The sequence below is a fragment of the Nestor notabilis genome, unplaced genomic scaffold, assembly GCF_000696875.1.
Source record: "Nestor notabilis isolate BGI_N333 unplaced genomic scaffold, ASM69687v1 scaffold3143, whole genome shotgun sequence".
Lineage (NCBI taxonomy): Eukaryota > Metazoa > Chordata > Aves > Psittaciformes > Psittacidae > Nestor > Nestor notabilis.
Genome location: NW_009920459.1, coordinates 122,332 through 149,104, shown reverse-complemented (window position 1 = coordinate 149,104; position 26,773 = coordinate 122,332). Strand labels below are relative to the sequence as shown.

General features: G+C 38.5%; 1 protein-coding gene across 1 annotated transcript in view; it reads left to right on the top strand.

Moving 5' to 3' along the window:
* ARHGAP10 (Rho GTPase activating protein 10) overlaps positions 1 to 26,773 on the top strand; it is a gene marked incomplete at its 5' end in the record, with an annotated part of 149,225 nt that overhangs the window by 118,808 nt on the left and 3,644 nt on the right. The window contains 3 exons of the mRNA XM_010010676.1: positions 6,764 to 6,926; positions 19,307 to 19,438; positions 20,864 to 20,955. Coding sequence (XP_010008978.1) covers positions 6,764 to 6,926; positions 19,307 to 19,438; positions 20,864 to 20,955 — 387 coding nt within the window. The remainder of the gene's footprint in view (positions 1 to 6,763; positions 6,927 to 19,306; positions 19,439 to 20,863; positions 20,956 to 26,773) is intronic.

The following is a 26,773-nucleotide window of genomic DNA, read 5'->3' as shown; positions in this document are numbered from 1 at the left end:
ACGTACCCACAGATGAACATAAAAGCAAAGCTACTTTTTACTTGGTTGAACTTCTATATTATTACGGGAAGCTAGATATTTATGGTGAATGAATGTTTGTTATCTCAGAGTGGGATGCTGACAGGGGAGGATGGGTGGCTGCACAGTAGTGCAGCTGCTGCTTCCCTACCTTGTGATGCAGAAAATACCAGACTTAAAGGTGCTAATAGGCATTTTACAGCATCTTTAATTTACTCTGCTCAGCAATTCTCCCCATCAGCCCTTGTCTACAACTAGACCTGTGTGATTGTGTCGAAGTGGAATAAGACATGTCTTTTATTCTCTTATTTTGCTACGATTTGTGTATCCGATGAGCACTTAAAATGTATATGGCAGTTCTCTTCTGCACATTCTGTGTATCTCAGTAGAAACTGTTATATATTCCTCATTTACTCCAGAAATACTGACTTTAAACTGTTTTCATCCTCTGGCTACCCTTAAAGTATAGGCGTTGATTGTAATGTTGAAGATTAATCTTTCATTTAGTAGTGAAATATGTAATTCTTTAGTTTACATAAGCTAAAGTTGGAAGAAAAGTTCGTTACTCAAGCAACTGATAGTGTTAGCTCTCTGGTTTTCGTAGTTTTTATTACAAATGCTTTTTTTTTATTTAGAATTCTTGGAGTAAAGTTAGGATCTGATTATTGACTCTGCCAAAGTATTTCAGTTTTTCAACTTTGGATGCCAACAAAAAATATTCTTAGACTAGCCAGATGGGAAAGGAGAAAAGAAGACAACTTGGAGGCATGTCATGCTCAGTTAAGTGGAAGCTGAGTTCAGATTTCTGGTATGGAGAGTCTGAGAGCCTTTACTATCTGAGGCTCATCTAGACAAAAGGGAAAAGGAATGGATGGTTACATATTTGCTACAGAGAAGCTAGATGAGGCAAGTCTTAGTCTGTATAGGTTCTTTCTTACCCTGCGGGGATTTTTTCATTGTGAGAAGGGGTGATACAAGGCAGGGATTTAGAGAAGGAGGGGAGGATGTCTGGGTTAGGAACTGAATAGTGAGTAGTACCAGCTAGACACAACCAGTAAATGGTTAGCATCAACCTAAGCTGTCTTATTTTCTAGATAGGGCTGTTCTGAACTGTGAACAGCCATAAAAGCAAAGCACGGGGTATTTGTCGCAGAGGCGCAGTGAAAGCTTTAAGGCTTGGATGAGTGTTGTGATTAGAACACTGAAACAAGAAGATAATTTAGATGACAGTTTAAAAGGATCTGAGCAGTCAAAAAATTTAAATAGCATGCAAAAGGTGGTGAGAATGTGAAACAAGTTTTAACCCTGTTTAGAGTAAAATTGGATCTTACACCTGTTTGTGTAGGATGAGGAGATAAATCATAGAAGCAGCTTGGTTGCAACTCTAGAAAGATGGCCAAGCTGAATGCTGAAGGCACTCAGAGGCTTCCCACAACATAAGGAAAAGAAGGTGAAAAGTCGATGGTTGGAGTGTTGACAAACATTCATGAGACGTCATACAGACTTACTGCTTTTATATCAAGAACCCTCATGTCCTTCATCTGTTCTGGCACTCTTTGGCACCCAAAGATAAGACTGTAATGGGAGAGAAAAGGAAGGGGGATTGACATTTTTAGGGATAGAAAATGAAGGCACTGTGAACACCAAACTATGTGCTCAAAAAAATGCTGTAAATGAGCTTTAAAAGAAGTCACGTCTTCCCTATTTTATAGTGTGAGAGCTCATTAGAATTCAAGTGGTAGAGAAGAAGAATAGGAAGTTTCTGAAGCTCCTCTTTGAAAGGACCTGTCAGTCCAATGTGGCAGTCAGTCTTTTCATAGAAGTGGGAAACCTGACAGTGGCGCTCACCGGAGAACAATGCTGGAGGTAAAGAGGAGTGAGAGAAACAGTAAAAATATTAGACTATCAATATTAGGGAGCCCCTGAAGTCTGAGGTAAAATTGAAAACCATGAAGCTGATTCAATTCCAGCAATGTCCTTAACACTCTTTAACAAGCAAACAGTGTTAAATCTTTAAAGACCTTTTAATCTCCAGCAGTTTAGGATCTGCACTGCCTTCACAAAGCAAAATGCAGGAAAATGGGGGGAAAGGGCAGGGGGTTGTGGAGAGAAAATAGCTAGCAGTCAATATACAAGTTTTGAAGAATTTTTAGAAAGAATTTAGCTGTGAAAATTGATGGTGGATTTTGCAGGAATAAGCAGAAATCTTCATAGGTAGGCTTGTTGAAAGTTAAATATTTTGAATAATGTGAAACCATCTAACATGTCCTGGAAGATTTCCTTGCTCATGGGGTCGTATGGCTTGGCAGTATTAATTTTTAAAGCATCTTGTAGTATGCTGAAAAAGTTTGAAGGAACTGAAGGAATGCTAATGTAGCAGCAGTATATAGAAAGGTAAATATGATGGTATATTTACATATAGGAAAAAGTTAAGAGGAATTGCAAATAATGGCAGTGGCAGTCATGTAGGAGTTGTGGTCATGTGCTAAGCTGCACCCAAACAAATTAAGCTTGGTTGTATTGAGAAATAAATCTACAGATTTTGGAGGAAAAATATAGTCTATAGCTACAGAATTGAGGACTACACCCTTAGAAACAATGACTCTAAGTGAGAAAGTCACACTGGGCAATCAGCTCATCATAAGCTCTTAATTTAAAGCCATGGCAATTTTTTGGATATACAGCCTTGGATATACAAACAGGGCATTGATGAGTAGGAGTAAGTGGTGGAATCAGTGCTCAGTGTGGCACTTGTGGACCGCAACAGTAAGTCATGAATTCAGATCCAATGTATGCTCTTCAGAAAGAACTCTGGGAGATTTTAACAGGTTTATAAAACAGGTGCATGATTCCAAAAGTGCAAAATCCCTTCAGCGAGAGATTTAGTGGTAAACTTATGAAGGAGATTGTTTACATACCTTCATACAGCACAAACCCCAGATATTAAATATACTAGAATTATTAGCAATGCGTACTACATAGGTCATGCCTGAAAATAAAGCCTAACAAAGCAAAGGTACATACATTAATCAGGGAGCGTGTTAGTTAGTAGCCAATTGATATAATTTGCTTATGTCTTCAGACAAAGACTCTTTGGAAGTTAAAGTTTGGCCCACCATGAGACAGGCATTAATGAAAAGCAGGTTATTAAGCATAATAGAGAGATAACTAGATACAGTTCTATGGGCTCAGGCATTGTTGTGGTTTAAGCCCAGCTGGTAACTCAGAACCATGCAGCTGCTCGCTCATTCTCCCTCTTTGTTCCCCCCACTCCCGGGTTTTTCTCAGGCTAAAGTCGAAAACACAGCACTGCACCAGCTAAGAAGGAGAAAATGACTGCTACAGCTGAACCCAGGACAGCCATGTACATGAGTTACTGTAGTTTCTAAAGTTAGCAGAACTTTTTGTCACTGACATATGGGTTGAAATCTTTGTGCTGTTGAAATTACAGCGATGACACTATATTTCAAGACTTAGGTTTTGAGCATATATTGGTTTTAATCATGAAAATGTGCTAGATGACGATTAGTCATCTGGTTTTGCACTTACACAGAATTGCCTATTCCTGAATAAAGGTATTGTTCTACTTTACAAAAGCAGGTAATTGAAAACATCAGAAATTTAAAGTATCTTTAAACGTGTTTTTAGAGGTTGTTCACTTAATCCCATAGAATTTGGCAGGTGTTTTCCTGTTTAAATACCTGATTTGGTTTTAGTGTTCAAAACCCAATCTTATTCTTGAGAGTGGAATGCAGCATTGACCGTGAGAAAACACCAGCTCAGGAAGGAAGGGAAGGAAGAAGTAAAATTTGAGGAAAGATTAAACACACAGTTTCATTTCTGATAATGTCAAATGCAATTGCCTATATACTGCAGTCTCTAACGTATACTCTACTGTGCCTGACTAAAGTCTTTAGGTTGGTTTTTTTTTTCCCTTTTTCTATGTGCTCTGAGAAATGATTCAACAGAAAAAAAACTGCTTTCTGAACAGTGAGTTGGTCATATTCGTAATATTAAAGAACAGATTAATATTCTTTTTTTGCTGCTGTTTTAGTAATGTTAAGTGAATGGTTGAGGTAAACATGGCCTTCTAATAGGGTGTTACGTAGTTTGATAATCTGGCTTGCACTAACACTACTACTTTGTAAAGAAACTGTGATGAATTAAAAGGGTTTAAATCTATTTATTCTATGATTCTAGTTAGTTTTATGGAATTTGGTTTCTTTATAATGTGAAATTGCAGTATTGCTGTCTAATCTCAGAGATGTTTATTGCTGTGACACATACCTCTGCAAATAAGATGTAATTAATTAGTTTTTAGCTGGCACTCCTACAGTTCTCATGTCGTGTCATGTCATGTAAATGTGAGCAACAGCATCGTGGCCTGGGTGCAGTGGGGAGGTGTGAGGTGAGCAGGATTGGGCTGCAGTGCAAGTGACTCACTTTCCCAGGTTAACGTTCTCCTCCTCAGAGCTTATCATGCTTTGTTACTAGAGGCTAATTTAGATCCTTAAATTAGCAGCTGCTTTAGGGAGAAATTTCCAGATGATCACTTTTTATCATTTCGGTGTTTTCAGTTGTATGTCATTTTACTCTCTAGGGAAGTTGCTCTCTGAGAGTTCTATGGGAGCAGGTGAGGACAAGATGGCTGGGCAAGCGGGTGAGTGCTGTGTTAGCTTTCTGCTTTTGAAACAGAAGGAATTGAACTAGTTGAGGCAGCAATCAAGTTGTGAGAAGGATTTTATCCAGTGAAGGTGGCTTTTTATTGTCCGTGTTTCATTGTTGTTGCATTTTTAATCAATTAAGAAAAACGTAATAAATGAAAGAAATCATCACAACAGTACTGCTTAGTTTAGTGGAATAGAATTAAGCTCAGTTGTTTGCAGATGCTAATTCATTTAGAACTAGTAATATCGTACAGGACTTCATCTTATGTAGTACTGTATATAGGAGATACAGCTTGTCAAGCAAGCACCATATTTTAACAGCTTTTGATCATATTGCTCTTGTGAGACCTCACTTGGAGTACTGTGTACAGTTCTGGTGTCCTCAACATAAAAAGGACATGGAGCTGTTGGAGCAAGTCCAGAGGAGGGCCACGAGGATGATAAGAGGACTGGAGCACCTCCCGTATGAAGACAGGCTGAGAAAGTTGGGGCTGTTCAGCCTGGAAAAGAGAAGGCTGCGTGGAGACCTCATAGCAGCCTTCCAGTATCTGAAGGGGGCCTATAAGGATGTTGGGGAGGGACTCTTCGTTAGGGACTGTAGTGGTAGGACAAGGGGTAATGGCTTTAAACTTAAACAGGGGAAGTTTAGGTTAGATATAAGGAAGAAGTTCTTCACAGTGAGGGTGGTGAGGCACTGGAATAGGTTGCCAAGGAAGTTGTGAATGCTCCAACCCTGGAGGCGTTCAAGGCCAGGCTGGACAGAGCCTTGGGTGACATAGTTTAGTGTGTGGTGTTCCTGCTTATGGCAGGGGGGTTGGAACTAGGTGATCTTAAAGTCTTTTCCAACCCTAACTATTCTATGATGATTCTATAATGATTCTATATTATTGTGATGCTGTGTAAGAACCTGGTTGTTCATTTTTAATCCGAAGCTTTTGGCTCTGAAGGAGCAGAACTCTTTTACCGAGATGGTAGGGTTGGTGGTATCTAATCCACCCTGGATGGACTTTTGTGATATGGTTATTTAGCAGGGCTGTGGGCCATCCTCACGAGTGATAATGGGAGTAGGATGGACAGAGGAGAGAGGAAAAGATGCAGGGAGCGTTGTAAAGGGTGGCTTGAAATGACCCTTATTACTTACCTAATTGAGACTGTGGTCTTAGCTGTGCTTGACACGTCGATGTTTGCAACTGTCCTCATTTCATACGCCTCCTTTAGAATTTATAAAGTGTGCAGGTGATGTTTAAATAAAAAATTAAGAAGGAAACGCTATGTGGGTGAAGGTTAGCTTTTCAGTGAAGAATGTGATATTTGGGTAGATGTGTCAGCATGGTTTGCAGTGAGTGCTGTGACACCTTGGTAACTTTTTCTTACTGTCCATGGGGTAGGAATGGTGTTCCTTCAATGGTTTTTTTGAGTAATCGTATCTAAATCTGTTGCCTCCCAACTGATATTCTAAGAGTAGCCTATGAAAACAAATAGTAGATCATAATTCTCTCAAAAGTAAAACCATTAAAAAAGAGTAATAAAAGTAACATTCTTGAGTATTGCATACTTGTTAGAGATCTGCTTATCCTTATCTTTCTAAATGTCATTGTTTCAAGTTTGATAGGATTGTGCTTATGGCACATTTTAGGAAATTGTTGAAGGCAATAATTTCCTAAAATGAATATTAAGTTATTTTTGTAGACTGTCTTTTTAGAGAGACACACAAATGCGTATGGCCTAAACTATTTTGTTACCTGAAGTGATTCATTTAATTAAATGAATTAAATTAAATTAAGTTAAAAATAACCCCCCAAAATCTAGCATTTCATCCACATAAAGCACTTGTTGAAAAGGGGACCAGGAATACGTTGTGTTGAGAAGATAGCCTGGTGATAATGATGGGGGAAATTGTGCAGTGGTACCTTTTGGGGAAATCCTCAGAGAAATCGCTTATTCTCCAAAATACCCTGTGAAGGTAGGACTGTAAGGTTTCTTCTCATAGTTAGTGCAGGACATTGTTACCAAAGCAGCTTCTTTGACTTATGAGAAGATTCTTTTAGTAACCTTCTGACTTGTGCTGTCTTTTCCAGCTGACAGTCACAGCTCTCCCAGAGAAGATACCCCAACTGGGAGCATGGATTCTCTTTCTTCCCAGTCTCCAACACCTGCCTTCCCTAGTAGTCCGCCTGGGCTCTTGGATGGAAATCACCTTATTATGGACAGTGGAGACCTTGCAGGCTGGACAACAAATCTGTAAGTAACCTGAATATGAAGTAACGATTTTTCCGCTAGTGTGATTGTGCACATGAAACATTTCCCTTTGCAGCTTGGTGGCAAGTGATTTTTATAAATTCCATATAATTGTGTTTTCTTCTGCTACAGAAAGGTATGTGTTTGTATGTTGTGGTGGAGCTTAGAGGCTACTTGAATGTCTGTAAGAAAAACAAAATGGTATTTTCCTGCAGAAACCTAGTGCATTTTACTGTAACCCTGTTATAAAATCTAATGTTTTTTATTTAGGCAATGAATATGTAAGTTATTCTCTGGATGATGTATTACTCTAGTTTTGTTTCAAGACCATGTTAAGCTACCGTTAGATGCAGGGCTATTGAGACTTAGAGCCAAATTTTGGGTATGGATAAATACTCTGTAATGAGCGTGTGCTCAGATGCTGTTGTCTAAGAACATTATCATCATTAATTTCTTCTTAACAAATTAAATGTCTGTTTTCTAACGAAAGTGCAGTCTGTCACTTTCAGTAGACTCTGTAGATGTTCCATTTTTGAGTGTGACCAGTTTATCAAAAATTGCATTACAGTGTTAGTCCTATCTCTGTAATACATATTCAGGTTTGATACACAAAAAGTTGCATATCACTTGTTTTTTAAATCAGAAGTTGAACTTGCCTTGTATTCTCTGGTTTGCTATTCATACAAACTTCAACATATCAAGACACAGTTTTCCAGCCTTCAGTGCCAAGAAGATGGAAGGAGCACGTCTGGAGAAAAGATTGGTTACAAATATTTTCCATAATGGCATTCTGAGTAGTCTGTTCTGTTGATGAAGCAAGTGCGTAAAATGTGTATGTAGGTGTATGTAACACATGAGTATACAGATAGCCATATGATGAGTGTATATTTTTATATGCACACACAAATAATTAACTGCTGATTAGAGTACTTATTAGCTAGAACAATATTTTCTCGTATGCGTTGAAAGAATTCCAGACTTCTAGGTATTTTAAATGTAGTTTCTTCAGTAGAGGACTAAAGTTATTCTTTCCTTATCCTCTTGTATGTCCTCTAGTAGTGGGTAGGATTAACAATAAGTTGTGTTTGATGAATGGAGGTGCATGTGTGGATGCTGTAGATGGTATATAACTGGTAAAAAAGGCAAGCATAGCTAATTAAGCAACATGGGGTTAGCAGGGATTATGGCACTTAAGAGAATAAACGAAGGAAGTGTTTGATTTTTATCCAGAGGGGTTTGGGGACATAAAATGTTTCAAGGAACATTGCTTGGTTATTTGTTTGGGGTTTTTTTTTGGGTTGGTTGGTTTTTTTGGGTTTTTTTTTTTTTTTTTTGTTGTTTTTGAGTTTGGTTTGGTTTGATTTTTTTTCTTTTTGTTTTTGTTTTGTTTTTTTCTTTTCATTTGTTAATTTGCATCAAAAATTATGCTGTACTGCTGTTTTGGAAACTGATGGCTTGAGGTTTGGTGCTCAGATGGAAGCAGTGCTTAAACAGTTCTAGATTTGTCAAAAGCAGTTTCTTTTTTCCACTCATCTGTCTGTGAAGTTTGCTTATGAGCTACCTCTGTAACAAGCCCAGTCAGTGACAGTAGTCTGTGACAGTTCACAGTAGTCTGTGAACGGTACATTCTTACTTTTCTCTACTTTCTCACCCCAGATTGTCTCTCTTGCCCTTCTAGTTCTGATGACTCAGAGGGCCTTGCTTTAACAAATAAAACCCCAAACCAGCCCCACTATATTAATAGCAGAGATATTTGTTTGTTTGTGAAGGGTTTCAAAATGTTTCGCATTTTGTGCCATATTGGAACAAAATCAGTTCTCAGTCCCAATATCCTCTCTAAAATGGTATTGCAGGTCTTCACTGAATTACAGTAAATACCATACTGAGTCTAGGAGGGATGGAGATCCAAGAGGATCCAGTTTCTCAAGTTTCTGCTTATTTTTATAACACATGGGTGTTGTAAGAGATCAATCACTGTGGAGTTATGTAGTCAACAAGTTGATGGTAACTTCTTTGTGGTAGAAGAGTTGCTTGCATTCTTTCCTGTGGGTCAAGATATATCAGATATTCAAGGCTGGTTTATATCAGAAGTTTGCTTCAAGCAAGAACACGTAGTGGATAGCAAGAATACTTTTTGTGGTATTTGTTTTCAAGAAAGGAAAAACTTGTTTTTTCCTGAATGATAGCTGTTGTCACCATGATGTTTCCTGCAGTTTTTTTGTGCTGCATGTCTGTTCCTTGTCCCACCTATAAAAACAAAAGGAGCTACAGCTTCCAGCATGGTGGGAGGAGGAGCACCAAGTTGAAGGCATATACACCCTCACCTCCTAGCTGGTATTAGTGGGGGGGACTGTATGGCCAGAGTGGTGAAAGAAGCTAAGAAAACAAGACCTATACCACTCATCTGAAAGGTCTCACAAAACTCTGACTGCTCAATTGTCATGTCAGGATTTAAAGACGTACTATGCATACGGTGTAACTAGGAGGTGATGTTTCACATATGTGCCATTTTGAAGACCCGCTTAGCTGTTGGTTTTCATGTCTGTGTGTGTCTGCCTGGTGCTAGATTTTCTTTGAAAGCTCTGGGTAGATCAGACATATGCCCTGTGTTGCCATGTATGCTTGTAGGGGTGAGTAGAATTAGCTCTTACTGCCTGTGAGTAGAGTTAGCTGTTACTGCCCATGCTAGGGTGGCTCTCAGTAGACACCCAAGTTTGCTGTTATTTTGCACCTAAATTTCTTTCAACCTTTTTCCTGAAGATATTTTTAACTTCACACTTCTATCTAGAGCCAAATACTAAAAATAAACACATTTTATGTTTACATAAACTGTACAGTAGAACATAGCTTTTTTCCCCTGTCAATCACAAAGTTACAGAATAGTTTGTGTAGACACAGGATTCAAACTCCAAATAGCCCAGGATGGGCAAATTATCTTTCTACTTGATGGAGCACTGTGTCATAAACATGTATTGGTTGAAAATACCTTTTATCCAAGGATGTTCAGCAAAGCTAATCTTAGACAAATTGATAATTACAATAGCAAGCTGGGTAGAGTATTCCTCCACTGTAGCACTCTCCACTGGTATAGGCATTTTTTCCCCTTTAAGGCAGAGCAGCAATAGCAATCTCAGTTTAATGTTAAATAAAGCATTTAGATTCTTTTTCTGCTCTGCTTCAAGTGCCTGTACACACTTGCCCTCAAGCTATAGAATTAACAATGCACAGCCGTCTATCTTCCTCAGGTTCCACTGAAACCACTACCAAAGTCCACTTTGCTCTGACAGAGCTCTAGGTGGTTACTGTGTCTGTAAGGAGAGCATGCTTTGGGCTGTTTTGGGAATGATTTTGGTATAGTTTCACCAGTGGTACATTCTGAAAATCCTCATTATTTCCCTTCTTGCCACTTCCTTCTAATTCAGGTTGTCATCATAGCTGGTGTTCTGAAAGCAAGCAGTGTCTTCCAGATGAAATGTGATTGTCCGTGTAGGCATTCTTTAGCAGTTTTCTTTGATCTGTATCCTGCTATTTAAGACACTGGACAATAGGCAATATTTCCTATTTCAGGAATTTGCCATTATAAAAGTTTCTAAAGTAGAATGTACTAATACAGTGATATTTGCCATGTTGTGAATAGTTATATTTTGTGAGTTGTCCATAATATTCTGACCTGGATTTAAATAAAAAACCCCTAACCAAACAAACTTCCAACCAACTTTTATCCATCAGTTTCCCGTGGACTGTTGTCTACCCCAGAATTGCAAATTATCTGGGGAGTTTAGATCCCACAATCCACTCTCTGCTCCTTCAGAGTTGTTTCAAACCCTAGTTGGTCTAAGGAAGGGTTATTGCTGATCTCTCATGGCAAATGAGTTTGTGTTTTCTTCCTCTCCGTGTGTCTTTTCTAGTAATATTTCTGCTATTTCTTCTGTTCCGGAAGCTGCTGCAGGTTGCTGCTCCCTGCATATTCTGTGGCAACAGGCAGTCAGTTGGCAGCATTCGTAAGGAAAACTATTTATATAAAGGTGCCACGAGAAACACCGGGAATATGCTGACAATAGATGAGGGGAAGACACAAGAGTGGAAAGGGGAAGGGTGAGTAAAGAAAAACACCATGCTGGAAATTCTGGAAATAAAATGAGTTGACATAGAAAATTGAGCCATCAAAGCAAGAGTGAAGGGAGGACAAAAATACAAGCATATTGTGGCCAATAGTCAATACTACCAGTAGTAAGAGAGAAATTTGAATTTATACCCACTGTGCAGTCCTGGAATACTTAGTGAATACTTAGTGCTGTGCTGTCTTTAAAAGTGGATGAAGCTTCAGCCTTTGAGTAAGAATGCAGTTAATGCAGCTTGAGCTTTATAGTGGTGGTGCAAATTGTCTGGCAATTTTTGCTTGAGGTATTCATGTTGCTACTTGATCCTCTTACTCATTTCCCCAGTTAGTACATGTGAATCTGGTTTGTAGGGTGGTGGTATTTGTTTCTAACACTTTTTTGGTGAATGCTGTAAACCAGCTTAATTAGTTCCCTAATTAAGCGCATAGCTGAGCCACACAGAGAGTTATGCCAATGTTTGTGAAATACGTTATAGCATCACATCATGGCATGGAAGAGTCCACACAGAATGTTAGTGTGAGGCATGTAATGTAGTGAAACTAATCCTCTGGCTTAATTTCTCTGTCCTGTGCAGCTTCTGGTTTTCCTATTACATTTGCCCAAAAGGTAAATTAATCTGCCACATCTATTTTGCAAGAGGTTGGATAGCTTTTTGATGGAGAGTGCAACCCTGACGTTACTTTCTGCCTTCCTGATTGGCACTGAAAAATATGCACTTTAATCAGTCAGATTTTTATTCCTGTGTTGTACAGAGCTCAGTTTCCAAAGAGGAGTTCAGCATTTCAGATATTAAGAAGCTGACTAGCTTTCCTAAGCTAGTCCCCAAGCTGTTCTGGTAATAGTAACGGTTTTGGTTTTAGAGATAAGTACTAGAAGGGATTATGGATAGCTTTTAAAGGGCAATTGAACTGTAGAACAATAGTTGATCTTCCCTTTTACATGCAGTTGAAAGCCAGTGGTACATGGTTTGACTTCCACCCTATTATATTACAGCTTTACACATGCAAACAATATATAGGTACATCGACAGCTAAACTGGGTATATACATCTGTGTCTAATAAATATATCTAAACAAATACAGGTAAAGTGTAAGTCAGCCTGCAAAAGACAACAGATTTTTTTCACTGATGTCCTCTTGTAGTGAAGTAGGTGGTACTGCAAAAGATGCAGTATCAAACGTGAAGTGATATCATTCAATTAAAAAAAGGGCAAGGGGAACATTTTTGCAGCTGTTGTGGTTTGATTATAGAATTTACTATGCAACTTTGGTTACTTATATGCAAATTCTTTTCAAACTTCAGCCTGTTTTATATTGTTTAGGTAATACTAAAATACTTCTTTTTCCCAAATCTGTTTTATCATGCATTAGAAATTACTACTTTTGAGCATAGTTTGGGGCTTTTTAATATTTATAACTAACCCACTCTATGCCAAAAAAAGATAATTATGGTATCTAATGTCTCTTCTTTGAGAAATAGAAGCATATAGTGTCTTAAACCATAGGACCTTGTATTTGAATCCATCTGAATTTCCAGGTCCTGCAACAGATTTTCTTCAGAGAAAATATTACTTAATTCTGTTTTGGTTATATGGCCTGTGCCCACTCAGTTCCCAATGCATTTTGATTCTCTCTCAATCTTTGTAAGCCTTGGGCTTGCCCTGTTTCCATCTCTTGTCCTAATTTCCGCATCTTCTATGACTCTTCTGACGTCAGTGTTACCTTTTTACATCCAGGTTGGTTACAGGACTCTCTTGCTCCCGGGTCCGGTTTTGTACCTGCTCACATCACTATCTGTTCCTTTTTTTTTTCTTCTGAGGTGCTGTTTTGTCAAGCTGTAGAGCCTATTTCCTCTAATGCTAGCAGAAGGGGCCATGAGGCAGCTACTTTGTATTTTCTTGGAGGGAGATTGTGCCTTATACTGGCCTTGGGAATATTGAATTGTCACATGCTCTCAGGCTACCTGCAGTAATTCCAGAATTTCAGAGCAAGGACTAGTTTCACTGATCTTGATCTTCATTAATCAGGATTATGGTGTTCATCAAGATCATCACTGACTTCCCAGTGGGCCAGAACCATTTATTGGTATGAGGTCTGTCTTACTCAGCCCCTCCCAGAGTGCTGGCTATAATGGCAGCTCCCCTCTGATGGATTAGCATAGGTTTCCCTTATCACAGTTGACTGATTTGTTAGAAAGGTGGGTTACAGGTCATGTCCTAAACTACTGTGGACTGCCTTATGTCTGTTTTCACTTGACCTCGAAATGAACCAAAAAATTTGAACATTTGGCATTCCCTGGATTCGGTATGTGTTGTAATTAATCTTTCTGAGGTTCTTTTCTGATAAGGAAAGATTTGTTACTGTAACTGGCCCATTGTTGTCATGCGTTCTGTTTGTGCTTACAGTACAACGCCCTATGCCAGGGCTTATCTACAGAGCTTACAGATTTATCCCTCACAGTGCTGGGTTTTCCAAATAGGGTCAGTCTCTTTCTTTTTGGTTGGAAGTCCACCAAATTATATGCATAATCTCTTCTTCATTCAGATAATGAAAACTAATGTCTTGTTCCTCAGCTGCAGAGTTGATTTTGGGGATCTGAGGCTGTAGGGTTTCTGGGTTTCCTAGGAACTGGACCATGGTGACTCTGGTGATTGTTCTGGATGGACTCATGGTGCAGGATGTCAAGTAGCCTTTTTCAATGTGATAGCTGTTTACTTTTCTTTCCCTCTCTAAGCTTTTGGGATTTTGCAGCTGAAGGGGATGGAAAGCATCCTGTCCCCCAAACCTCTTCACTGAGTGTGTATATGAGTGGGGGTGCTTGGTTTGTTAGAGCAGTTACATTTATGGGTGCAGAATAGTAAGATTCATAGTTTTCAAGCTGAAACCTATCTTCCATGCTGCTGTAGGAGCATGTAAGGTACAGTACTGACAGTCCAAATACTGAAGGTACTTAAAACTCAGAGGAGAAATAGAAGCACCAATGTAAGTGGCGTTTCAAGAATATGTAAGGGACCAGTGGCACAGGAAATAATCTAGTCTTTCTTTAATTTATTTTACAGTTCTCCTTTATTGGTTCTTCTGACACTAAAATCTTCTCTTACCCAGCTCAATGGTATATACGTGCTACGCTGTGGGCATCATTTTCGGGTTTTTCATATCCAGGGAGGCTTTCAAAATAGTGATGAGAGCCGTGCTGCACAGTTTCCCGAGTGCCTTCAGGGTCTTTGTGTGACCAGGCTGGGAAGAAGCTATTCGTTCTTTGTGAAATCTCAAGCTGTTCAAATTCCCAGTGAGCAAACTAATGTTAAAAGAGCCATCAGATGGCAAGGGAGGGCAGAAGTAGTGGTGTTCTGCACATAACAGAAGCCTTGAAGATAGTTATTAATTTTGTTTGACTGCTGAATGAATTCCCATCAGCCTTGTTATATCTACATCAGTAGACTGCATCTATAGTCTCCTTAAAATTGAAATAGTTTATTTTTGTACTTTCTGGCAGTGGTGTGAATTTGCAGTTTTCCATAAATGAGTGACTCCAGTTTCAGTGTCTTGAAAACTTTTTATAATGTCTAATGTCATCATCTTATTTTATTAAAAGAAGATGCTTTAACAGCTGTTCGGTCACTGTGCTTATTTTGCAGTTTGTTTTTGTTTCAGCTGCCACCTCTTCAGTGAATCAGCAGTTTGAGAGTGGGTTTAGTGGAGCAGGCACTTCTTTTTTGTACCCTTTTGTTATGCAAGCAGAGCAATAGCCCTCATTTTGCAGCTCCTTTGAAACAGGCATAATATAACTTAGTCATGTGGTTCATACAAAATAGACCTTGCCATCTCCTTGTCTTCCAGTGGGCCAGGCAGCTGGGCTTGACAGCAGCACTGCTGTGTGAGCACAGGGTAAGCAGTGTGTGTGCTCACAGCAGGAAGAGATGGGGATGCAACCACCGCGATGAAAGTTTCTTGTTTTTTCCTTCTCTTTTCTTTTCTTTACATGATTCCAGGGAACACAGCCCCCTCATTTTCTTTCTAAAAGGCACAGCAGTATGCTATAAAGCATATAGTCACACATGCTTCATTTTTGCCTTGTCTCAATTATCATTTAAAAATGCTTTAACTTAGGACAGCTGCTGTAGATGTTAGCTTCAGATATACCAGACTGGAGTAAAAGATCATTTCAGTAATGTGTTAGCTGCTTCACTGATACTTCACAATCCAAGTTTGACAAACCCTCTACTGCAGTGCTGCCTGATGTGTTCTGCCTAAAGGAGGATTCAGGAATGTTATGTGCATGTTACATGGTTTGAATTTTGGGGGTGGAGTTTCTTTTCAGAGAGAACATGGGTGAGGAAATTCTGTCCTTCTGTTTTGTCTCCAGCTTTGCTGCAACTGTGACAGTTTCTAGAATTTTGTCCATGTGTTTTTCTGCTCCAAAGCCTCATCAGAGCATGCAGGACTATCGATGTCTGGGGCGGGGGAGAGTATTGGGTTGCATATCGAAGCAGAACTAGCTGACACCTTTTGAAATACTGTGTCGTCTTACAATGAAACCTTTTAAGAACACTTTCATTGAGGTTTGTCAGCCAGACACTGTGATACGACAGCCATGGGGCTGCCAAACTCATCTATGAAATGGTCCTTTTTTTCTCACGAGTTGCTGTGTAGATTCTTTTCACAGAGTCTCTTCCTTGCTCTCAAGATAAGAGGCTGCTCTTTAGCTGTGTTACCTTAGGAACCAGCCAGATAAACATCCAATAAAATCTTGTTTTCAGGAGTTTGTTTCTGAATATCAGTACAAAATCTCGAGCTTATTTTCAGTAAGGCCATTTCCCCCTCCTCCCTTTTCCCGGTGTTACTAGGCCAGACAATAGCATTTTTTCTCAAAGATGGTCATGTCAGGCATTTTTTTTACTAGTCCCCACAGGAAACGCATCGCCTTCATTTCAGGCCTTAGGAGAAAAGATTTCTTCAACATACCTTCTTAAAGTTGAGATGCTATATGATAAGATATGCAATACTTCTAATACCATCTCGATAAACAAGGCATGCAAAGCTTTGTAGCAAGGGAAGTTTGCTATCACAAGAATCTTTTCAAGAAAAAAGAACAAGAAAATCCAGCAGTTGTGTACACACCATGACACTGGAACTGATTTTTCCTATGGAACAAAACCTTCTGTTTTCATAATAAAATTAAGTGGCTCCTGAGATAGCTAAGTATAGTAAATTAAAAAAAACAAAACAAACCTGAAATTCCAGAATGTGCTTAATACTTAAAGCTATTAATTTTTCTTCTTAACATGGTGAAACAATTGTTATTGAAAAATGCTTGGTTTTTTAATCTCCCTGCTGGATCCTAAAGCCTGATGTCTTGCTCGGTAACCAAGAGCTGAAGGTGACAGGCGAATTCAGGAGTCGTGCTGCAGTGCTTTCGCTACAGCTGAGATGTATTAAGGGAATTCATCAAAAAGTGGGGGAGGGAACAGCCCAACGCTCCACATACCTGCACTTCTGGAGTGTTTTTCCACTACAACTGCTGGAGTGGCTCAGAATTCATAACAAACCCTACCAGTTTTTACAAGCTTTTATATAATGCTGCCCGGTAAAGGACTGTGTAGTCTTACTCACTGGTATATTACCCTTCTTGTGGAGTGTCTGTAACTTGAGAAATAAACATGCCATGACATGGATCTAAGCATTTTATTTCATATTCTGCTCCTCTGTTTGCACACCTTCTTTTTTTCTTTTCCTTTCCTTTCCAAGTCTCATCAAGAAAACATCTGGTATTTATTCCAAGTATTCTTATGAATGACCGACCGTTGCTTTCCTGGCTAAGACGGTATCTTTTGTATCTTACCTGTTCTGAGTATTAGTTTGAAATCATTAATTCTGTGTCTTACATGCAGGTGGTGTGTATGTTGTTCTAGACTAATCAAGTAAGTTGCATAGATTAATATGATGCGTGTTCCAATGAAATATTTAATAAATGGAAGATTTTTATTATTCAGTTGTTGAAAAGCAAGCAACATACATCTGAGGTATACACTAGGGAAGACCACTTGGTAGAATATCCTTGAATTGTGATTAGTTTGAATTAGAGACATTTTAATATTATTCTGGCAATATAGTTGGAATATTATTTTCTTATTTTCTTTAGTTTTACAGCTTTCAGAAGTGAGCCTGGCACCAATCTTAATATTGGAATTGATTTGAATTGATCAAATAAGAGCACAAGGGAAATGTTTTTTCTTTAAATAACAGGATTCCTTTAACTATAATAGTTTAGTCTATGCAAGTGGGCCACTTTTTTAATTTGCTTCTGAAAAACTTTTGTCTTAGGTTCACCTTAAATCTGCACATATACATTATGTGCAGAGCGAAGGAGAAATAATATACTTTCTAGCAAACTTCATAAACTTTCAGTACCATTGAGAAATTTCTTTTATCCTTAGTATGTAGAGAAAATAATACAAATGCTGGTGTTCACTTTTTGATCTCTGATTTTTTGAACTCACTTTTAGGTGGAGGTTTTTGTTTTACCTGAGGAAAAATTTTCAATGATTAGATAACAATGGGAGGAAGAGGACAAATTCAAGTAAAAGTAAACCCCCAAATTATGTAGATGCTGGTCTTCAGAAGTATGTAATTATTAGATGGTGTAAATAATTGTGTAGTGGAAGATTCAGAAGTGGTGAAGCAAAGTAGATGTCTTGTCCCCAAAGTTAAGCATGAAATATGTTTTTGGTCAGCACATTCCGGCTTTTCATTCAGTTTACCACATATGATTCCTTCCTTTACTTGGTAAATCTGATAGTTTTAAAAGCAGAGCATGTTTTGATAAACCCTTCCGTTTATGATGCCAGCACATTGAAGTTTAATTTTTAATAGTGGAATTATCTGTAAAATGCAGTTTTCATACACTGTGAATTCCAGTTTTCATCCAAATGCTGCCTGCATAGATCCAAAGCAAAAACTATTGTCTTGTTAAATAAGGAATGTGCCATTGACCATTTTATAATGTACTAAATTTAAAAACAAATAATCAAAATAAGTCATTCTAGCAATTACATAGTTAAACAGACACTATGAGATATATCGGCTAGGAAAACCAGTTTGTAGAACTTAAATTTGGTTGTAAACCATGTTATACAAATCTACAATAGTGATCCTTTCTTCTAGAAATTAAATATCCTAGTCCACGAGAAGATTAAAATCAACTCTATAAACTAAGTTCCCTGCTTTCTTTTGTTCATTTACAGTTATAACTGGTGTGATTGCTGATCCCTTTTTTGTTTGTGGTCAGTCCACCTTGATTGGTTGTGTTTACACTCCCACAGATACCTTCTTGACTAGATTCCTAGATTTTTGTGGTACTTTGTAGATTTATGCTAAGAGTTTAATCTTGGAATAAGACAAATGGATAAATGATGTATTGTGAAGTCTGCACTTCTGAATGATGATTCCTGAGTGAAAGCTGTGCGCAAATGATTTTAATTCTGTTCCTGCTTAGAAACTGCTTGGAGTCCAGTTCTTTGCTCCAGAGAGATACTGACATTAAATGTTTGGATTAATTGTTGTTTTGTCTATGCAGTGAAAGCAAGCCTTCTAGTTCTTTAAGGTGTAAAATTAAGAACATCCTTTATGTTGGGAAGGACTTTGTATGTTTTTCAATGACTAATACAAGTTTTAACTTTGGCTGCTGTTTCTTCTCCTCTTGTGACAACCATGTGTTGAGCCATTAATTTAATACCTATTTGAACAGTGTGTTTGTGAGGGCAGTCACTGGGGCAGTAGCTACACAGTTATGTGACTGAGGTCACAATCCAGGGCCAGCATTGTGATCCCAATGTTGTAATAGCTGCAGCCTCCTTTGAAATCTTCCCAGTCGCACATGCCTTAGTACAGCACTGAGAAGACTTTTAAATAGATTCATCAAAACTTGTGAAGGCAAAGTGGCAGCTCAAATAATAGCCTGCTATATGCAGTTTCATTGTATCTGTCTATTAGATAAGGAATGTGAAATTTTATTTTTTTTCTTGGTTATGTCATATATCTCAGGTAATTCAGCTTAACTTAGAATGTAGGGCATGTAGGAGAAATACTGCCAAGGAGGAAAGGCAGAATCATGTGATGACCGTGTCTGCAAAATCAGCTCAACATTATTTGGTTTGAATTTCAGGATCTAACTGGTTATCTGGTTATAAAGATTCAAATGTTTTGGTATGAAAAGAAATTTTATCCAGCTTGTTAATTCCACCTTGACTATGTTTCCTCTTAGTCCTGGTCAAAGCCGCCCATCGATGGTATCATGGATGAATACTCCGTCTGCTAACCCAGCTGCCACAAATACTCCACCATCCGCTTTCTTCTTCCCTAACCCTGCCACCGGGAGTGACAAAGCAGTGGAAAGGTACGAGGTGCACTTCAACTTTTTCTGGGTGTTTATTCGCCTCTAATTTGCTCTATCTTTAAAACTAATTCATGTCTTCCACAATATGTGAATGATTATCTCAAATTAAAAAAAAAATGCAACCTTAGCAATTTTGACAGAATAAAGTAACTGTCTACTTTGTCTTATTTTTCCTTTGAACACCTTCCTTGTAGAATGCACACAGATTGAGCCAATGGCTTGTTGGTTAATACAAGCAGAGTTTGATTTGGGTGGTCAATTCATAGTGATTCTCTTACTGTCTTTTAAAATACAGATTCTTACTCTCCTGTAGCCACCCATGCCAAATTTAAGTCTCTCAACCTGGCCTTCTTTCCTCTGACAAGCTTTCCCGTGTCTTTACCTGTTTCTGTGTTCTCATTCTTTTCTTTCACTCTTTAGGCCTGCCTTCCTTCCATCCTCTTTCTGCTTAATTCCATGTTTACAGTCCATCCTTTGAAGTATTTTTACTTTTTCCTTTGAAGGTCTTCACCATCTTAGCTTTTTTCTTCAAGTTTTGTAATACTGAATTTTCTAATTAAAGTAGTTGGATAGATGCATAAATTCTTTACAACACTTCATAACAAAATTCTGTTTCTCACTACTGGTCGCATTTTGCAGTGTCTGTTTGACTGCAAGCTCTTTGGGACAAGGGGGCATCTTTCCCAATGTTTTATGTGTAGTTGTTGTTGCCTGGGCTCAACAAAAGATGATTTAGTGGTGTGGGTGCTGTGCCTAAACAAAGCATCGTTGGGCAGCAACAAACTGTCAGTTCATGAAGGTGTGATTAAGAAAGATGCATCAAAAATACTTAGATATTCCAAGATCTCTGCTTATGGTACTTGGAGAAATGAGTACTTTGGACAAATTCATATTGATCGCTTACTACTGAGCATCCTCTGAAAGACTAAATGTTAGAAATCGTACTATGTTTAGGACAAGACAGTATCTTTATGTTGTACTGTGTCCTGGTTTCAAACAAAAATAAAGACAAACAAAGATAAAGAGCAAATTCTGTACAGCGATGGGAAATGCAAGATTCATGAAAAAACATTTCAGAAGATATAATGATGATTAGTCTATAAATTAAGTAAAGTGTGCTTTGCCTACTATTGATTTCATTGCTGATTAGCACTTGGCAAAATCTTAACTGTAGTTGAAACTTGAGTTTAATTATCATAAAAATAAGTGTGCATAAAGTTGGAAGTATGATATTCAGAAATGCCAACAGTAAGCTGTGAAGCTTCAGCTTTGGCATTTGTGTGTATGAATTATAAGCCTGTAATGATGCATGTGAAATTGTGTTTAAAGTTTTAGTCATCTCCGAATGCGAATGGAAGGAGAATGGTTGAGAGAGTGTCTTCGTAATAGTAAAAAATGACTATAATTCGTAATTCCATTTTTCAGTGTTGCCCACCGAAAAGCAAGAGCAGTTTATCCATGCGAAGCAGAACATAGCTCTGAATTATCATTTCAGATAGGAGCAATATTTGAAGATGGTAAGTACGGCTTGAGTAAATATACAGCAATGAAAAACAAATTGTCAAAACTGCTAAAATGTCTTTGGATAAAAATACAAGCCTTACCACTATTCTGCCAACATTGCTGGTGGCACACAGTTGGTGACGTGGAAGATTTCTGGTACACAGAAGCTACTTAGCATATACTTAGCCCTGTGAGGCAATGCCTTTGATTTCTGGTGAGTAGGCACTTTTAATTGGTCTAATTTTTCAGCAGTATTTAAATATGTTGTAGTACCAAAAAAAGGTTATTCAGCAATAGAGAAAAACATCTTGGCCTATGAAACTGTATTTTTTCAAATGTGAGCTATCACTGTAAAACAATATACGGACTTTTATTTGAAGAAAAAAAAATCTGTTTAAGAAAGCAAGCAAAGCTCCAGGTAATCAGGTGATCACTGAAGAAAAGGGCATATTTACTTTTTGGATCAAGTGTTGCCTTTGTGCATGTACTTGTAGAAGAAGGAATACTCACTGAGGTGCAGAATGAAGGCCTGTGTTTAAAGAATTCTATGGGCCCAAATACAGTGTTAATATGAACATCCAGAAGGTATTCCTGTGCTTGAACCTGCATTGCTTCTCAGTGAGCTTCCGTGGCTCTACTCTTCAGCAGCTGCACAGAGACTTCAAACTGATAGGCAACAGTTTTAGTTTTTTGACTACTGTAATACAAACTCTGAAGATGCAGAAGACAACATTAGAGCATAGTTTCTTCCTATCTGAAGGAAATGCCTGTTATGTGAAAGAGCTGGTATGGAATGGCTCAGGGCCTGGACAAGTTCAGCAATTCTTGTTACTTGAATGCGATTTAATAATGACTTTAAGCACAAATTAATTCATAGCAGCAGCACAGTAAGACTGTTGTTTGTTACAAGACCTTCATAAAAAATTACATTCATACTAAACCCCAGAAGACTCTTAAATTTGGCCAAATCTTCATCTAAGTTTTTTGCAGACTGGGAAGTGCAAGCTGATCCGAGAATTACATCCCTGAGAAACTTTTGAGTACTGAGACCAAATATTTCAGTCTTTCAGTCTGTCTAGAGGCAGGGGTGTAGAAAGAGGCATACTGGCCTCTACAGAATCTGGTAAGTCTGTTTTCTTCACATCCATTGTCAGCTTTTAGCTTGCTACTACAGGTCAGAAATCTGGTATGTGCTTTCCAGAGGAAAAGTGGTATTTAATTCTGCATGACTTAACGCACTTAGGGGATATAGTGCCCGGTTATTCAAATACCACATGTGAGAATCTTTGGTTGGATGTCCAATAAAGGAGGAGTATTCCAAATTCCCAGTTTACATCTAGCAGGAAAAGGAGAAGTACAGAGTCTAAACCAGCTGGAAAACATCAACCTGCAGGCATTAAAAAGCTAACTAAATATGTCTTTTATTTCCCAAAATGCACACTGTTAACTCTGTTAGCACTGGATCAAAAATGTGTGTGGGAAAGTTTTTCTCATAAATGAAAACATTTTTGTCCTCCCCAAACCCAGTAGAAGGTTTCTAATTCATTTAATGAGCTGAAACAAATGGCAAGCTCAGCAGAATTTTTACTTTATTTTAATTTTTTTTAACTGAATCCAGAACAAACAACAACAAACAAAATCACACAGACAGACATCTCCTTCCCCTTATGATGCTTATTTTAAATCACATAGAGCATAAGACATTCCTGGCCTCTGCTTCCTCCCAAACAAGTAAATAAACAGTGAGCCCGGTGCAGACTTCAGTTCTGGTTGTTTGTGTTTTTTTCTTTTCAATGTAAGGTGGTCTGGGGTCCCCACTAAGTTCTTCCCTACTAGCACCCACTTTACAAAATCATGTTTGATGTTTCCCATTAGAGCTGCCTTGCAGGCAAATCACGTCTGAATCAGGTTAGGTGGGAAACCTTTTAAAGATGAATTAGCTAAATGATTGCTCTTTTTAAAGTCTCTAACACCAGTTATTTTAATTTAAGTTTTTTAAAACATGAGTGATGGGGATCTTCAGCAGACAGAAAACTGTGTACAGGAAAAAAAAAATCTAGTGCATGAGGGAAAAGATCTGATGCATAGAGGAGAGGCATTTCTGACACAGAAGGGCAAGGGTTGCACTCTTTTATTGGCATGGGACAAGAAAGTCTTTCAAGAAGCAGTTGCTTCCGTGTTGTACATTTGTAAGAGAGCAGCGTTAGGATTCTTTCCTTGTGCAAAGAGCTCACTTGAAGTTATGGAAAAGCTACCGTGGTTTTGGCGCATTACAGCCTCAGTCAAGTTTTTCAGCTAGGGAGTTGGATTATCCAAGAACAAGTACAGAATTTGACTCTGGCCGCTGTGGAGAAATCTTTCGGCTGTAAGACTCTTTTTCCATATCATCATACAAATCAGGTTGGAAGCTTGGGAAAAGGTTACATGGATTGCATTTTGAGGACCTAATTGCAGATTTCCAGTGGGAAAGATCATATTTCATCGAAGACATTTGATTTGATTTATTTCACTCTATCCTGTTTATTTTATAGGCATTGTCTTTGCCCTGCAGGCCTTTAAGCCAAAGGCAGGCTGTGCATTGGCAGAATGAAGGAGGAGAGCCTGCAAGTAATAAGGCGATAGCTGGACATACGTAATAACTTAATGGTCATTCCATAATGGTTCCCAATAGGTTATATCATGGATGGCTCTGTCAATATAGAAAGGTATTCTCATTGAAAGTGCAGACCAGTCTCCGTATCAGAAACCTCTGAAATGCCTTCACATAGGCCTTTTCTTTTTGTGCTAGGCACCTGTGTGTCTATGCTGGGATCAGATTCCAGTGAATCAATTCAGGTTCTTTACATACTCAATTTAAATTCCCATATGCACTAATAAAGCCCCCAAATGAAGAATTAAAGTAATAATACATCAATTCTGCAGCTCTACCAATAACCTTAACTATCAAAGTGACAATGCATCAATCAAGTTGACATACAGCTAGTATCAACCATTAATGTAACTGTTAAATTAATGTCTACTAAAAAGTGCTGCTTCCATTAGCGAAGGTTTTATCCATCTCTCCTTTCTCCACTGTGTCTCGCTTCTCTACTCCTGTCTCACCTCTCACTGTTTGGTTTTAACTTTCTCTTCCCTCTGTCTTTTCTACTTTGTTTCCTTCCCTTTTTTCATTCCCTTCCCTGTTGTTCTTCTATTTCATATCTCTTGGTCCATAGATGTTGCTTGCAGCAGTTCTCCCTTACCTGTTATTATCCTGGAGGAATCTTTCTGGCTGCTCTAGCCTGAGACAGGATAATGGCATTTAGCGAAGGTACAGTCTTGCACCTGTCATAGCTGTGAAATGTAATATTGGTGCAAGAATGTAAGAGTTTAACCTTTACGCCTGTCTCCATTTCCTGTTTCTGAAGGGGGAAAAGAAAAATCTGTTTGTGTCTCAAGCTGGCAAGGTTAGATTTCCTAATATTTTAAATTAAGTTTTACACCACCTGATAGGTATGTGTTTAGAATCTGAACATTTGCATATTCAGGTGTTTTCAATATTTCATGTATGTGGTGCTACTCCAGATCCCATAGACTTACCAGTAAAACGTCATAGGATATAAACGCTAAGGTGCCATCTGGTAAGTTAAAAAGAAAAGGCAAAGTTTTCTATTTAGTTGAATTGTGTAAGAAAATGAATAATGTAATCTGAACAATATCCACATTTTTTCTTTCTAAATCTTCAACTCAATTTACCTTAGGCTGCGCCAGAATGTTCATTTCCCAGTTGCTACAGGCTATATTATTGACAGCACATAACAATATAATTCAAGTGGTTAGAGGCAAAGCTTGAAGAGGTTGCAGCTGGATAAGGGCACATATGGGAAGAAGCAGAGTATGATCTAAGATTGAGAGACATATGCTGGCTGTATATTTTTGTTGTTGTTGTTATTGAAGCAGATATTCCCAATAATCATGGAAAGAATAATCAGGCTGCCTGGCATTGAAACCTTGCCAGCCTTGGAGCCAAGTGTTATTAAATCTCCGGATCTTAAAAGAGACTTCTTAGAAGTCAGTGAATGGGAATTTCACTAGGGAGAAGTGTTTTACATAGGGTAAATAGCGTTTACACAACAGAATTCCTTGGCAGTATTGCTAGCAGGAAGGCTTCCTGAAAACTTGACAAGATACCTCTTGTCAAGGCTTTTTATAATTTTTAAAATCAGGTTTTAAGGTCAAGAAAATGTGAGGAAAACTGAAAAAGTGTTTTGTTACAATAATTCTCCTCAGGAAAGGTATGGCACCATCATCCCTACCAAGCATGGAAGGCACACAAAAAGCCGTGCTAATACAGCCGTTGTCACCCCCTCTCTTTCCTAGTGTAACAAAGTGCCAGCCTTCAGTAATGTCCCTTGTTTTGACTCCAAGGCACTCTCTTCCCTCTTAGTCATGCTGTGACTTCTGGACTGTCTATGGTATTGACAAACGAAGGATTTACATCAAAGGGAAGTGGTAGTCCCAAAATATTATATCGCATTTTATGTGCAAGTAGTTCTTTTGTCGAAGTAAAAATGAGCATAGAAGTACTTCTTTGTGTACCTTTCATCTGTGGATTTCAAAGCACTTGGAAACATGTGCATTAATTATCTCAATTTTTACATCTGGAGAAACTGAGTGTACAGGCTGTGGACAGATGTTCCCTTTTTCAGATGCCTCTGTGCCATTTGGAGGTAGTTACCTCAAACTGCTGCTGAAAGTTACAATCACTGTACCAGTAAAAAGTACCAGATGAGCCCTATCAAAGTCCTACTGAGTTTGCTAGAAGTTTTAAAAAGTCACTAAAGGTAGTTTGACCTTAATCAGTCTGACCTTACTCCTGCCAACAGGAAGCAGTGGTCTCTGGGAGAGAAATGGAAGATGTTTAAACTGATGTGTTTTACCTTGTAGCTGCTGGGGGGTTGGGATGACTGTCAAGGATGTCTGGCTGCCAGGTGGGATGGGAATCAACTCAGGAGAAAGACCCCAAGTCTCAATGTTTACACACAGCTCACAAAGTTATAGTGCAGGGAACTCAGCAGGAGCTCAGCTGATGTGAGCGTTTGCTTCTATTTTATAGTGAGCCAAATTATTCTTTGGGTGCTCTCTCTATTCATTGTACTGACCAGCTGACCGCACCAGCTGTAATAGGAGCCTGGATACTTCTATATCAGGAAGTCTTAATCTGCAAGCTGAATTCTACCTTCACTAATTTGTCATGGTGTGTCAGTGTGTTTGCTTGTCTTCACAAGCCTGAGCCCTTACAGGCAAACTGTTTTATTTGTGGTCACACAGTAAATCTTTAGCAGAATCAGGAAGGTGACCCCCTGACTCCTAGGCCTGTGTCCTATCCACAAGATAATTCTGCTTCTCACAACATCCTTAAGGGAAACAGCAAGTTTTTAAATTTCAAATTCCATTCTAACGCTAAGTATGCTAAATGTTTGTGTATTTCTGTGGTCAGCTTTACCCATACGGCTTGTTTCAAAAACCCATAGGGATTTCTAAACACAGTGGGCTTGAAAGCACGTTTTGTTGCTTTAATTTAATTTCCTGGTGAAAAACTGGACAGCATGATTGAGTTTTGTGGAAACATTCTGCTGTTGTAGTGGTTTTAGCAGTGAGATTTCTGTTGCCCTTGAAATGCAATCCTCTTTTACGTAGCTTGTTGGGGTCATTGCTTTCTTTGGCAAAGTTTCCACCAGAAACGAAGGCCCTCTTATAGCAGGCACTATACACTATGTTAGATTTCCTGCCCTCTTTCTGTGTCCTCCCAAACAGCTATTTTCCACAAAGGTGTGGAAATCAGTGTCTGAT